The sequence below is a fragment of the Ips typographus genome, linkage group LG4, assembly GCF_016097725.1.
Source record: "Ips typographus isolate SLU linkage group LG4, UJ_Ityp_2.0, whole genome shotgun sequence".
NCBI classification, from domain to species: domain Eukaryota; kingdom Metazoa; phylum Arthropoda; class Insecta; order Coleoptera; family Curculionidae; genus Ips; species Ips typographus.
In genome coordinates this window covers 4,593,259-4,608,164 of record NC_138425.1, presented here as the reverse complement: position 1 = coordinate 4,608,164, position 14,906 = coordinate 4,593,259, and the positions used below count along the sequence as shown (strand labels likewise).

Genomic DNA, 14,906 nt, shown 5'->3' with positions numbered 1-14,906 from the left:
GAGCCGTTGTTTAGGTGCTTCTAATATACCATCACACTAAATCATTCTGTATAAGTGTAATAGCAATTATGAAGACAAAAACATTAAAATGACTTTATAGTGCAACTGGTAAAAAAGCGGAAAACTATTTTTGCATTAATGGCAAATTAAGTAGCAATTACCTAATAATTTACTTAAAATATATTCAACAATAAATCAGAGGTATAAAACATATAATTAGGACACACAGCAGTTCATTATCATAAAAATTTATTAGCTTACTCGTGTACTGAATGTTCAAATTGGACATTAATATTATATATCTTTTTTTGCGAAATTACCCAAAAAAACTCTTTCCTATCCGCGTTAAAATCTTCCAGGTACTTTTGTAATAATGTACTAATAAAGCAAAAAATTATGACAGGAATGCTGAAATGCAAAGAGGTAAATTTTAGTTACTCCAATTACTTCTCGTATTCGCCAATTGTCAAGAAACAACAACAACAACAAACCTATTTGCTACGTTCTTCATTCACCACTGTGCTCCAGATAGAATACGAGCATCACCACGATTTTATTTGCAAAAATAAATAAAACTCAAAAAATACACAATAGACACTTTTAATGTTCAGTATAAGTACATTATAAATCAATATTTGACATGATTTTCCACAAGTACAAAACTACTATAAATCTACAAAATATATGTACAAAAGACTTTCCAAAAAGCGACAAGCTATTTGGTAATCCGCGACTTACAAAATCATAAATAAGTAACCTAAACTAACATTAAGAAAGTTGACTAGAGAAATCAGCGAGTGTCCATCATAAACGTCGTTTGCACCAAACAATTGGATTTGATGACGCAAACTTTTTGTAAGTAGTGTAGCGAGGACAAAGGAGGAAAATGTAAAACCATTTTCTATTACATAAACAGTCTGTTCTACTTACAGATTTACCACGATATGTACTTAGTAAACGTATATACAAAACCACTCACTAATAATACTTTTAAATACACAGGCCAGTTCAAGTAAACAATAATTTTAATTTTATCGCTGCATTTGCGGCCTAAACAAACTCTCCTTGAAAACTGTAATAAAAAGGTATTTTTAAGAAAAACGGCAAAGTTAAAAATAAACGATAATTCACATCGAAATGTACAAAAACAGCCGACCGGGGCACGAAAGTGCCAACTTTAGTACAACGCGCTCTCTTTTGTAAGAGAGGCTATTTCAAGTCATACCCTGACACTTTCACATATCAGGACGTTACGAAGAACACTTTATCTTCAGGATTTTACGCTCACTGCTGCTAATGGCTTTGTGCAGGAGTCGCTGTGTTTATTTCCGTGGGGGTTTTGTATGTTTTCGATAACCTGTAACAAAAAAAATGTCTTTAAGAAAATATATCATTATAATAAGTCAAATATATCTATCATTGTAATAAGTTATCCCTGCGAATTAATAGGACAGCTTTTGTATAGGCGGATTTAAAAGTGATATTTTAGACTTAATTTTCCCTTTACTGGCAGAATGAAGGCTAAATGCACATCAAAAGCAACGATTTAGGCAACGGGACTATTTAAAAAATTGTTAAATGCCAAGTAGATGTGTTTCTTGGATGAACCATGCTGTAAGTAGTCTTTACAGCTCCATGGAGTCAAATTTGACAGTTCTGACGTTAAAAAACACTTTTATAGTTTTATTACGTCACGTGGCAGCTGTCTTAACTGTCAAAACTCACTCACTAGTGACATGAACATATAAAATGCCAAATAGATGTGTTTCTTTGGATAATGGCACTGTAACTTGTGTTTACAGCCTCATGGAGCCAAATTTGACAGTCTTGACGTTAAAGAACGCGTTTATAATTATCTTACGTCACGTGACATCTGTCTTAACTATCAAAACTCACTCACTAGTGACATGAAAGTAAAAAATGCCAAATAGATGCGTTTCTTTGATGAATTGCACTGTAAGTTGTGTTTATAAGTCCATGGAGCCAAATTTGACAGTTCTGACGTTAAAGAACACTTTTATACTATTCTTACGTCACGTGACAGGTGTCTTAACTGTCAAAACTCACTCACCAGTGACTTGAAAGTATAAAATGCCAAATACAAATAAATGTATTTCTTTCAGGAATTGCACAAAAAGTAGTGTTTACAGCTCCGTGGAGCCAATTTGGATAGTTCTGACATTAAAGAACACTTTTGTACTTCTCTTACTCACGTGACAGCTGTCTTAACTGTCAAAACTCACTGACCAGTGACCTTAAACTATTACATTAGAAATAGTTGCTAATTTGAGGAATTGCACTGTAAGTAGTGTTTACAGCTACATGGAGCCAAATTGGACATTTCTGACGTTAAAGAACACTTTTATACTTTTCTTACGTCACGTGACAGCTGTCTTAACTGTCAAAACTCACTCCCAGTGACCTGAAAGTACAAAATACCAAATAGATGTGTTTCTTTGAGGAATTGCACTGTAACAAGTGTTTACAGCTCCATGGAGCCAAATTGAGACGTCAGACAGTTGTATGTTAGGACTGAATGTGTTTTGACAGCTGTCAGGTAAGTCTATAAGCCTGTCATTAAACGTCATAGATAGTTCAGTTTATCAAACTGGCCTGCTTTTTCCAACCACACAAATTAAATGCTTCTTGAGCTTTTCGACGTTGCCAAAATGACAGTTTTAACTTTGCCAACGTTGATTTGAATGTAATTTCCAAGCTTTTCCACACGGAAACTCTGTTTTAGAAACTGCCAAACTGATTTTTTTTTGGTTCGTGAAGATTTAGCCTAAGTTTAAAATGCCGGCACACAAAGAAAATTCTCGATAATTTACCTTTTTTCGTAAATTTTTCGTGGACAAAATGACCCATCTCTACACATAAAGCAGGATATAAAGTAGCAACAAATGATTTGCAACGTCTCAATTCGCTTCGAGGCTACCTAGTATTGAAACATTGCTGACTCAAAAGATAATAATAAACATTATCGCAAATACATAGTAAAGACAGGTAATGGTTAACATTTACTGTACTTACACACGACCATTACCTTACTTTACTATGTATTACCGTTCAAACTTTTGTTTATTAGATGTATCTAATTGTTGGTGATTTATTTTAGATACGAAGGAAATACAGATATTCACTTTGTATAAAGTTATTTTATAATATTTATATTATATTGCATTAGGTTTTTTTGGTACTAAAATATCACTTCTAGGGTATTTCCAATCTCACATATGACAGTTTTGTTCTTAACTATAGTAGACTTTTAATACTTTTGCAATGTCATAGCCAAAATAAAGTTATTTATAGGTTAATTATATTACTTCACTGTATTTAAAACGCGCTTTTAGCAATTATTTGTTTGATTTTTTTCATGCTAAAAGCGGTTTATTTCCTAAATTAAGTTGATTGGTAATTAGTAGGTGTAGAAAAACTAAAATATTATTTTTAACCGTACGAATTGCTCCTGTCCGAAATATAATCGATTTGCGTAACAACCCATTAACGCTCTGATACCCTAACAACTTAACAACAGTGTCATTTACGTAACCACCGCCTATTTATATAATAAACTGCGTGTTATTAAATGGCCAACTTAATTAAACTCAATTAAACGAATCAAAAAAACATCACTCACCGTTATAAGTTGATCGAACCCAAACAAAAGTCCCTCCTCGTAGTTGCCTTGCACCCAAGGCGTGCGATGGTTGACAGTCTTTCCTTCCGGCAACTTGTTCGTTTTGGCAAAATCAATCAGCCACACACCAACTTTAGTGTCATCGTATATGATGAATAAACTACTCCCGATCACCTCTCGGGTTTGGAAGTACTCGGATTGCTCGATTTTATTTCTAATCTCGCACAAACGGGCGATCAGTCTTTGTCTCACGTCTTCTCTGCCCCCCAGGAAGGTGTCCAACGTGTTGTACACTTCGTCAGCCGACTTGACCGTTTTGAGGTTGGTCACCGGGGGTGATCCTCGGCATTTCATCGCCTCTATCCGGAAACCGTGGCTGCAGGTGGACGATTGCAGTTCTCTGAATTGCATGTAACGTAGTTTGGTGACCGCTTTTTGACGGTGCTCTTCTTCGGTGGGCGCGTCCGGGTCGATGGCCACCATTTTTTGATACAAATCCGGGCGGGCCACGGTTTTTCGCACTTCAGATTCCAGGAAGGTTCTTGTACCCATTTTTATATCGATAACGTATGGATCCTGTAAGGAAAAAGAAAGACATTGTAAAATAGTCAGTCAGTTGGTTGGATTTTTGAAATCCTATCAAAATGGTAGAAAGTGTTAAGTTATATTAAAAAGAACGCTCAGATATTCTTATTACAGGATAAAAATGAATCGATATCATCCAGATCAGGTGCAATTTGCTGTCCTGGGTAGAGTCAAATGAGTTTACCACATGACTATCCTAGAGTACCTACTGGTTTAAGGCCACGGTACTTAAATGACGATAATTCGATTAATACAGTGAACACCAAATAACTTCAAACCCCCGGACTAACCTTCATTATACAGGAGGCTAACTGCAAAAAATCCGATTTTGTGCTCATTTTGACAGATTATTTGAAGATACTCTAGGATGTTTATTTTTTTATTTTTAGTTATTAACCACGTAAATTTTGTGCTAACTTAAGAAGGACCAAAAACATAAAAATTGTTGGAATTGAAGCATATTTTTGAATATTTTGCTTCCTTCTTTAATACCCATTTTATTGGAGGAACCCCTGCTATGTTTTATAATTTTAGTCACTTTATTAGTTACCACTGAAATAATTAATAATTCATCACACTACAATGACACTATTTAACTAGTAACAGTGTCAGATTGTAGTTTACTTGTATTTAGTGTGATTTTTCAGATGTTTGGAGAAAAAATAGTATGTTACATCCGGAGTAAAAGCTTTTTTGCAAGCTCCACTACGTTTGCCTCTCAAACCGCAGCTTCAAAACCAAAAAGTGACTCTACTTATAAAATAATGTACTATTTTACTAATAGAGAGTATTTGAATTCTTTGAGTTTTCGTGAATCTTTGCAAAAAAACAGTTAACTTGAAAAAAACTTGTTCTACATCACTACATGAAAAGTGTTCAGGATATTCCGGAAAATTCAATAATTAACTAAAATATAGTCTTACAGAAGAAAATAAGTACCTCCTGTCAATTGCAGAAAAACGCTAAACGTGACAACAATAGAGCAAAGTTTAAAATTTATTTGACAAACGATTTTAGAGATATTGCAGGATTTCCATACTTTGTTAGTCACTGCATAATATAATCCAGCCCACTCAGGCCCAATCCAAAATAAATGTATCAGTAGGAACCAATGATATGCAACGGAATTTAAGCCACAACCAATGGAATTTGGAATTTGAATTTTCTACGTTTTTTATCAAATTTTATATTTCTCGCCACTGTTGCCAGTTGCTTTTTATGTATAAAGGTCTGTGTTCAATACCGTACCATACTAGGACTTGGATGTTGTAGGATTTAGATGTGAATATCAATTTTCGTTTTGTTTTTTTTGGTAAATCAGAGGTAAACAAACCAATTATTGTTCTGCGCTGATACTTGCGCCATACACGAGATTCCATTTTCGCCAAAAAAAGTTAACTCTTTTGTACTGTAACGTTTTTTAGATGATTATTGATTAACTCAATTGATATTTCCAGTTTTACATGCGTTTTTACAACGTTTGCATAAACATTATGATTATGCACTCATATCCATCCCATTGTGGGATAGGCCCCATTAAAATATGCTAAAATGACTGTTAGAAATGAAATCTGAACATAGCTACTCTTATCTGGACGCAGAAATGACATAATAAGTAGAAATTTCAGAATTTGCCATTCAAGCATTTCTAATTAATAAGTTGTTTTTTCCAAAAATAAAAGTGCTACTGCCATGTTTTCATTAAACTAGCAGAAATCCCAAAAGCTTTGAAATAAGGAATAGCACGGGAAAAGACACTTAAGCTCTTACATTCTCATATGATTCTAGATCCTCCACTGACACTTAGAATTTCTTATTCTAAGTATACGTGCAGCATTTGTTTAAATCTCAGCATAGCTGCTTTTTTGAACGAACATTGCTGTGATTTACGCAAATATTGATACAATATACTGTATGTACATTAAAACAACAGAAATAATCTACAAACCTGGAATCCATGAAGGAGATCTTGAAGTTCAATGAATATCTCCCCTTGGTATTCGACTTCGCGATAATACTTGGGAACGATATCTCTAAGTACAGGATCGTGAAGCAGGTCTTCGTAGACGATCCTTTCGGTATCGTCCGAATTGGGTGAGCGTTTCTTCCAGACGGTGCCGGGACCTGCGGGAGCCAAACTGTCCGGATGTCCGCTCAATTGGAACCAGTTCGTTGTGCGGTTCTTGAGTAAAACTGGACTGGCCGGCAAACTGAGATCGAGTGCATTCTAGAATAAAACACTACCATCAGTCCGATAGTTTGGTTTGGAAGTTACGAGTATTAGATTTCTTCAACCCAAAGAAAATTACTGCCACACCTCCCGTTTTGTTAACCTTCGTTAAAAGAAAATTGACTTTATTAAGGTCGACAAAGTGATTTCCTATTGTGTGAATATTAGTATGGCGCTTCCCCTGCCTATTATTACAAACGGATAAGTTCAAGCCTCAGTAAACTGGGACAATGCAATTCTCAATAGGATGGACAGGAAATAACCATAAAGTCTAATCCACTTCCTCGGATTGCTTAATAAGCCAGTTTGACGTCATTTTTTTTTGCAAAAAGCATATTTATTATGCGATATGTGAGCGACCTCAATGCGGTACTATCAAGGCAACGTGAAATCAGTGCATTTTAAATGTGGTAGGTATTATTAACATTGATGAGTTTTTTGATAGTGGTGTTATTAAGTCTGATTTATAACAAAAATAAATTGAACACTTCTGTCGATTAATTTTCAGTTGCGTATAGAGGTCAATTCTCTGACGGAATCGGTTTAATTTAAGAGCACGTTGAAAGAGTGTGACCGCCTTAATCGGTCAATTAAATAAAGTTTTAATGAATATTCTATTAAAAGCAGTGTTAAGTCGTTGAATGAGCTACGCAAAACGCTCACAAAACCGGATTATAAGATTTTTCTTCCTCGTAAATACTTGCAATGCATGGCACATACTGAGGAAGTTAACTTTTTCCAAATCATCATTAATATGGACGTTGTGATCACCCCCCCCCCAAACAATTTTTATGAACGTACGTGATTTGTCGCGTTTAATTTACCTTTCCCACTGAAGTTTTTATTGTTTTACTGTCCCCCATAACAGTTATATTGTTTTTAACATATTGTTTCGATAACCGTTCAACCTCGGCTTTATACACATCAAGACCTATTCGGGCCGGAATTCATGAATAGTAATATAATCGAACGTCTGCCTACAGAAATAAAATGATTTCAAATAAAACTGGTTACCTGAGTATTGACGTCAAGCCGCACGGAAAAGTGTAGCTTTCAAAACAAAATCATCAAAATTCAACTAAGCAGGATGTTTTTATGGACGTTTAAATTGTCTAAATACTAATTAAGTTCGAATTATTATTGGTCAAACAATAGAGACACAGAATAGAATAGGCAGTACGCAGTCCAATGCACTCAAAAAAAGGACAACAAAGTTGTAGAGTGTTTTTGGATACATTCTATAATTGAATGCATATTGGCTTCTCTGTTTTTCTTTAAGTTCCTAATGTTATTTATAACTGTTCTGGGTTTAAGTTGCTGTAAGTGATAATTGTTTAATTTTCAACAATTCAAGCAGTAATTTGTATGGTAGTGACGACTGTAAAGGTGTGCCAGGTTGTACGTATATTTACAAAACTGATAAGAAATATGTTAGTTTACTTTAGAGATAATAAATAGGGATATTAAAAACAGTTACAGAAACAAGAACAGTGAAGAAAATACTACCAATAGAACATAAAAAGTTTAATTTGATTTTTGATAAATATGTAATTCACTATGATTTTTTACGTTTTTAGCTTAAATTTAACAAAAAGGTACAGTTTCCAAGAAATCCAAAAGTTACGAATTACAAGAAAGTCTGTATCGACACAACTTAATTTTTTTCCATACGAACCTGGATTTCTTCCTGTTATCTTCAATGCATTCACATAGAAATTTCACATTATCAAGTTTTATCCGAAAAAAAGTACAAGCTTGACCCTGAATTTCAGCTGTACTTGTTTTTTTGGTATTTTTAGGATTAGAACCACCCTTGGAAAACTGAGTATGTTAAGTAACTTACAAAAAAAAAATCAATGAGGGTGAAGGGACATTTTCTACATTTGGCATTATGTTATTTGTACATCTGTTGCAATTAACTAAGTTATTTTAGTGCCACTAATTAAACAATGTTGACTTGTCGTATCACCATTTCAAAGTATTTTTACTTTTTCTTGAAGTTTCCTGGTTTAAACAGTAGTACCTACCTAATTTATTTTATTTACATTACAGTTTTAAGATTAAACTAAAATAAGTAGTTTTTAAATGAGCAACGTACAAGTATTATAAAATTTGCAACTCAAATCCAGAGTTGAACTTGTACTTTTTAAATAATAATTCCAGATAATGAATTTCTTCAACAAAAGTACACTGATACATAAGTGAAATTAGGATAAAATAAATATGCATTTAAAGTAATAAGAACGTTAAAAAGTCGATATCTCAAAAACTAAAAAGCTGGGAACTGCATCTTGAGAACTTAATTTGTCGTTCAAATTTGACAACTTTTGTCTAATAATTAAACCACCTTGTATACTACTAGATGACAAAATATGTACATGTTGTAAAAAATAGTCAAAAAGCATGTGCACTTTTTTCTAGTTCTGACATTTTCTTGTTTCAAGCTGAAGAATTGACTTGAAAATTTGATCAACAAAGCAATTATCAACTTGTGACTTTTGAAAAATGACTCAAAAAGTTGACATTTGAATCTTGAAAATTGACTTGACCCAATCATTATCAAGTGATCAAGACTGTTTTCATCACATTGATGTCAATTGATAGGTTTCAAATCAATTATCAAGTTTCAAGAACTAAAATTGGTTTAACAAAATTTTGATAATTGACTTGACTGGCAAAATTTCAATGCCCAAGTTAGTTTTCATGAATTTGATGTAAATTTCCGGTTCTCAAGTCGGTTTTCAAGATTTTGATGTCCACTTCTAATTTTCAAGCCAATGATCAAGTTTCAAGCACCAGATTCGTTTAAAAAATTTTGAAAATTGACTTTACTTGCAAAATGTTAATGTCAAAGTTAGTTTTCATGAGTTTGATGTAAGTTTCCAGTTCTCAAGAATTTCCATGGTTTTGATGTCAATTTACAGTTTTCAAGTCAATTATCATGTTTTAAGCCCTGAAATTTGTTTCAAAAATATTGAATTTTGACTTGACAGGTAAAAATCCAATTATTACGAATTGACTGTTTTGACGTAAGTCGTCAAACAACTTGGACAGTAAATCCGGGAGTTTTGATTCGAAAAAGGGGTACGTAACCTTGCTAGCGTCCTTATGTGCCTAAATCACAGAAATAACAAGCTGAAAGTTGATTTTCTTGATCAATTACACGCTACCCACTGTAAATGTAAAAATATTGCAGTGTTGCAAAAATGTTACTCTTCCAGGAAAAAAAACGAAACCCCTTACATGTCCTAGTCAAATTAAAAGGGCTTTTATTAGTGAGATTTTATTTTTTTAAAAAGACGTAGATGGAATTGTGTTTTTAGTTGTTACGAGGAAACGAGCTGTTTTAGGATAATCCTTGTTAATTGTGTCGTTGCCAAATTTTGCAAAACTTGTCTGTTTCAATGATGAAACACCTTGATACTTAAACCAGCATTTAATACATATGACTATCCTGGCTTATAAGCCACTTTTAGAGATAATTTAACACAATTTTATATCAATTTACGTAACAATCATAACCTTGGTCATCATATTGCAGGCTCCTTAATGACAGAACGAAGAGTAATTTTTTTTTTAGGTCGTCGACGTCCCATTTACGTCAATCCATACCAACCCATTATCGAAATTGCAACTTATTTAGCAATTAATTGCATCCCAAGTGAATTGTTCGAAAACAATCGTACACTCTTTCCCACACAAGCGTTTTAATACATCAATCTACATGCAACCCATTGATATTATCCGACTACAAATCGTTGATTATTTACGGTTCACATCATACAAGATACTATTTATAAACATATCCAATTGACTATGTAGTTTATAAATTGATGAAAAAAAATATGCGATCATTCACAAGAGCCGTGAACACGTTTTCAATTGAATACATGGCTGCTGTTTATTGCCTCTGCAAGTTTCAGATTATTTAAAGAGCAGCTGTTTAGATATACCACTCCAGACTTAAAAGTCGATAATGAAACCTACTACAACTGGATTAAGGTTATCGATACTCGTCTGCAAATACAATTTTCTTTTCGTGTTATCTGTTTGAAAGTATATCAAGGATTAATCAATTCAAAGTAAGCCAATTGAATAGTCCATAAGTTCAGGCCTATTAAATGTTATTATTATGATTTAGGTTAGTTTACTTGTTTAGACTTACAAATGCTAAAAATTTCAATAACGACATTTCTTCTTCGGTTTTTGCGTTTTCAGTCTGCTTAGTGCCGTTAAGCGCATATTTGCTCTGGTTCGCTTTCCTCCACTTTTTAAACGCGTTATGAGGAGAGGGAGATCTGATAGTTTTGCTCCCGTGTTGCCTTCCACTTTTCCAAATTTCTGAATCTTCCAAGTCTTGCTCGCTGGTCTGCAAAACAATAAAAATTACATTACACCTGAGGTTTTGTCGCTTTAAAATTGATTGCAACAAAGGTCAGTGTTTACGTTCTCACACCAAGATGTGCACTTTCCTTAAAAAGTTTATCCCTCGGTACGGAATCGTGGAGGCCAGTACAATCATATTCAGTAAACACAAAGTTGATTTATTCAACAATGCGCTAATTAAAAAAATGGTGAAAATCTGTAAACAAATTTGTAAGGAACGTCTCTGTTTGTTCTTTAGTTAACAATGTGAACGCTGGAATAGCACGAAATGGATATTACATTAAATGCAAATTAACATAACAAACTAGTTGCGGTTGGACGTGACGGATAAAGACGTAATTCGTCACGGGTAGATTTCCACGGTTAGTTTGAAATTTTCTTAAATGCACATCCGTTATAAAGTAATTAACTTTGATCCTAAACGGATCTAGGCAAGGCTTAGAACACTTACCACGTATGATTTTAAAAGAATACCAAAATTACATATTGTTTCGTCCTTCAACTCACTAATCAAATAATTGCTTTAATTATTAACACTCTGCATGCATTAGCCAAACCAATTGAATGACGTACCAGCCTGAATAAAAATGTTTGAAATTTGTTATTAAGCCATAACCACGGCGCCAAGATTTATCAGAAAGCTTCGATTGATTAGCAAAAAAGTTACTATAAATAAACAAATCGAACCCTACGCAATGAAAATTTTCCTAACGGACGTAAAGCTGATAAGAGTTTTAAACACTGAAAGGATTTGCAAAGAACCGCAGCCAATTATAAGGCGTCCAACCAAAGCACGTTTACCTACTTTTCCGCACGGCAAACGTGAATGGAAGAAAGGTCATGTCCGGAAAGACGAAACAAATAAAAGAGAAATCTTTCATAATACGGGTAATACCTACGTCAGTACTGCACAATGAACTAGTAAGGAACCGTTTCTACGAGAGGTCGAAAAAATGATGCCATGACATGGACCGAAAGTGTAACAACCGGACAAGGATACGGAGATCGAGTGAAAGAAGAAGAAACATCGTGATGACCACATTATGTCAACAGGCTTATTACTTTATTAATGTCAATATTTTCGTAAAAAATCACTGGAGATATATAAAAATAAATATAATTCCTCTAATCAATGCTAAAAAGCACGTATAACGCCATAAAAGAGATAATTAAGCTTAATATATCCTGGTGTTATCGATTTGTAATGGTTTCTAAAATTGCCGCACCACACGGAGCAAATTTTCAAGTTTAAGCAGAAATTCAACGGAAATACATTTTATCGAATGACATTACTTCGAATTAATCAATTCACAAAACGTTCATTCAGCAAATGATTGTTTTACTCATCGTGACATTGATATTTTGCAATAACTCACGGTCTCTTACAATATCGGTTATTTATCTCATTCACTGTTTGGTTGTCACTGATTGAAGTAACATATTATTAACCTACTATAAGTATTAGTTAGTATACATAATATAAATAGATTCAAGTATTGTATACAGGGTGTTTCAGAATATATGTGCTGTACAGAGTGGTCCAAAGTTGGACGTACTTAAATGGAAAGTGCTCTTATGAATAGAGATAGGCAAAAACTGATATCGGTGTCTGAAACTTAAATTTGATAGAAAACCTAATGGCGAAAACCTTTGGTTAATATCTGTCACCGTTTGACAGATATAGGGTGGTTCTCAGAATTCGTACTTTTCTTCAAAACTGTCTAGTCTGTCTTCCAGGTGTATTGTTTTTTATTTCTGAAAATACATTTCTACAACAACTTTTTGCGTAGAATCTAGTAGTGTAAATAGTTTTTTTCTAGTGGACATGGTTTCTGAGAAGCACCCCATATCTGTCAAACGGTGACAGATATTATCCAACGGTTTGTTATTAAGTTTTGTATCAAATTTCAGCTTCAGACAGCAATATCCGTTTTGGATTATTAGAGCACTTCCCATTTAAATACGTCCAACTTGGCCCACCCTGTACTTCAGGATCGAGTTCAGGCTCGTCCAAAAATATGAAGAAAAGTTTCTATTACTCTTGTAATTGACAAGAAAATTTTATCCTACAGAAAACAGCATTTTCTTCTCATAATAAGCTACGTTTTGTGCGTTTTTCTTCTAAGTCATAATTGGTGAAGGTTTCGAAGTTGTAAAGGTTTTTTTTTCTCCCCAACTTCTACACTACTGAAAAAACTACGGTTTTGAGACGCCATTTGAACCGCCAATTTTTTCTTCCTTGTCATAAGCCAATCTGTTCAAAACTTTTATGTTGAAAAACATGATCAGTTTTTTGAAATTTGTATTTAAACCTTAGAAAAAGTAACAGTAACCTGTATCTCTTAAATACACCATTTTAGAGGGTGGTAATGAAAACTTTTCATATTTTTGGACATGGTTTTCCTCCTTGGACAAAATACGACAGATTTTCTTCTTGGTCATTGGAGCAATTAATAATGTTTTTTGACTATGTTTCTTTTCAGTCATTTTTACCACATTTTTGCTTTGGTAGTAACTTTGCTTTGTATTATGCTTTCTTCGGTTTTTACTTACATTAGACTATTCAAATTTACTTAATCAATGAACATACAGAAAAAATTTTGGTTCTTTTAACGCTATAGTGATTAAAAAAATTCATCTATGGTGGTCAATTGCCTGTTTGACTACACAGCAATTTTAAATGTCAAATTTAGAGAATTTAGTTAAACTGTGCCTTAGTATCACTGTTTTACGGACCATGGACTAAGTATATTGTAAATTAAAATGTTTATAAGAAAAATAAAGGAAATTTTAACCATTTTGATATATTTTTTAATTTGCTGTTTCGTCTTCTGTTTTTTGTTTGTTTTTTTTTAGTTAATAACTTTTAATTATTTAAATTTAAGTGTAGTATTTTCATTTTTTTGTTAAAAGTGGAAATAAGATTTTATGTCACTGATGATAGTGTATTTTCTCTTCTAGACCCCTGAATTAAACTCGAAACGTTGGGTAAACTGTAATTTGGTTTGATTTCCGGGCCTAGAAGGGCGCTAAAAACATAAATTTTTATGACTGATTTGATTTTGATGCACCAAATTAAATTAATCTAGTTTAGAGATTTTCAGTTATTCTCTGGTTCTCCAGTTGATTTAAAGAAATAACGGGTTGATTCCCCAACAATAACGTTGGTCAAAATATGTAGACAGAACAAATTATGTAACAATTTACAATTACAAACAATGTAACAAATTATGTGAAATTTGAATGGCATTTTAACTCAAAAATTGCAATTTGTAGGAAACATTCTGATGGTAGAACTATATCGGATGAAAAAGATAGTAACTTTGTAATTCATTTTGTCAATTTAAATCTTTATAATGTGTAATAAGACTAATTGGCATTCCTACAACTACATTGCAAACTCTGTGATTTAGTAACATCTTCATTAAAAACCTTGTAATTAAACTAAAAACGACACTAACGAAAAAAGTAATTGCCTAAAAAAGTGAATAAGTAGAATATAATAAAGCGATTAAAAAATAATTGCTTCATTTGTATAAGCATGTTAGTAATTGAGACAATCCTGTGGGCAAAGAGCAGCCTGAATTTTTAATTATTTATTTTTAAAGTCACAATAAGAAGCAATTAAAGCGTGTGTATGAAAATAAACAAAATCCTTACCGAATAGCTTTTGCATTTAAGACAGGCAAATTCCTGAATGAATCCAGAATACGTATCCCTTCCTTTATTAGCGACAAGACTAACTACAGCCGGTACCATTTCAATATGGCTCACGCACATTTTACGCTCAAACCAAGTTTATAAAGCGAAAAAACTGTACACTGCGATATTTTGAAACACGAATACCGCGGCGTCTGATGATGTCTATTGGATTCTGTTTTGGTCGAAACGTCGTAGTAGCCACTACGCGATGCGTGTTCGTTACAAACTGAGTTCGTTCGGTACCAGAGCCAGTTAGATATTCGAATTGTCCGGTCTCCGTGTTTACGTCAGACGATTGAACTAGTACGACCGAACAGCGGCAGTACTACGTACCTCGGGATTATTTTCTTTCAGTGCAACGCA

The 14,906-nt window shown here is 33.5% G+C and overlaps 1 protein-coding gene across 6 annotated transcripts in view; it reads right to left on the bottom strand.

Annotated features, from left to right (window-relative positions):
• Positions 1-584: 584 nt before the first annotated feature.
• The window catches only part of IP3K1 (inositol-trisphosphate 3-kinase-like protein), a 139,088-nt gene continuing 124,766 nt past the window's right edge, over positions 585-14,906 (bottom strand). For 2 of the 6 annotated variants that reach the window (XM_081978475.1, XM_081978477.1), the window contains 4 exons: positions 10,621-10,824; positions 6,174-6,452; positions 3,641-4,216; positions 585-1,357 (listed from right to left, as the gene is read on the bottom strand). In XM_081978475.1, the coding sequence (XP_081834601.1) occupies positions 1,271-1,357; positions 3,641-4,216; positions 6,174-6,452; positions 10,621-10,824 (1,146 nt within the window). In that variant the 3' untranslated portion in view covers positions 585-1,270. Of the gene's footprint in view, positions 1,358-3,640; positions 4,217-6,173; positions 6,453-10,620; positions 10,825-14,501; positions 14,793-14,906 lie in introns of those variants that run through there. The other 4 variants (XM_081978480.1, XM_081978478.1, XM_081978476.1 and 1 more) reach the window with 3 other exon arrangements.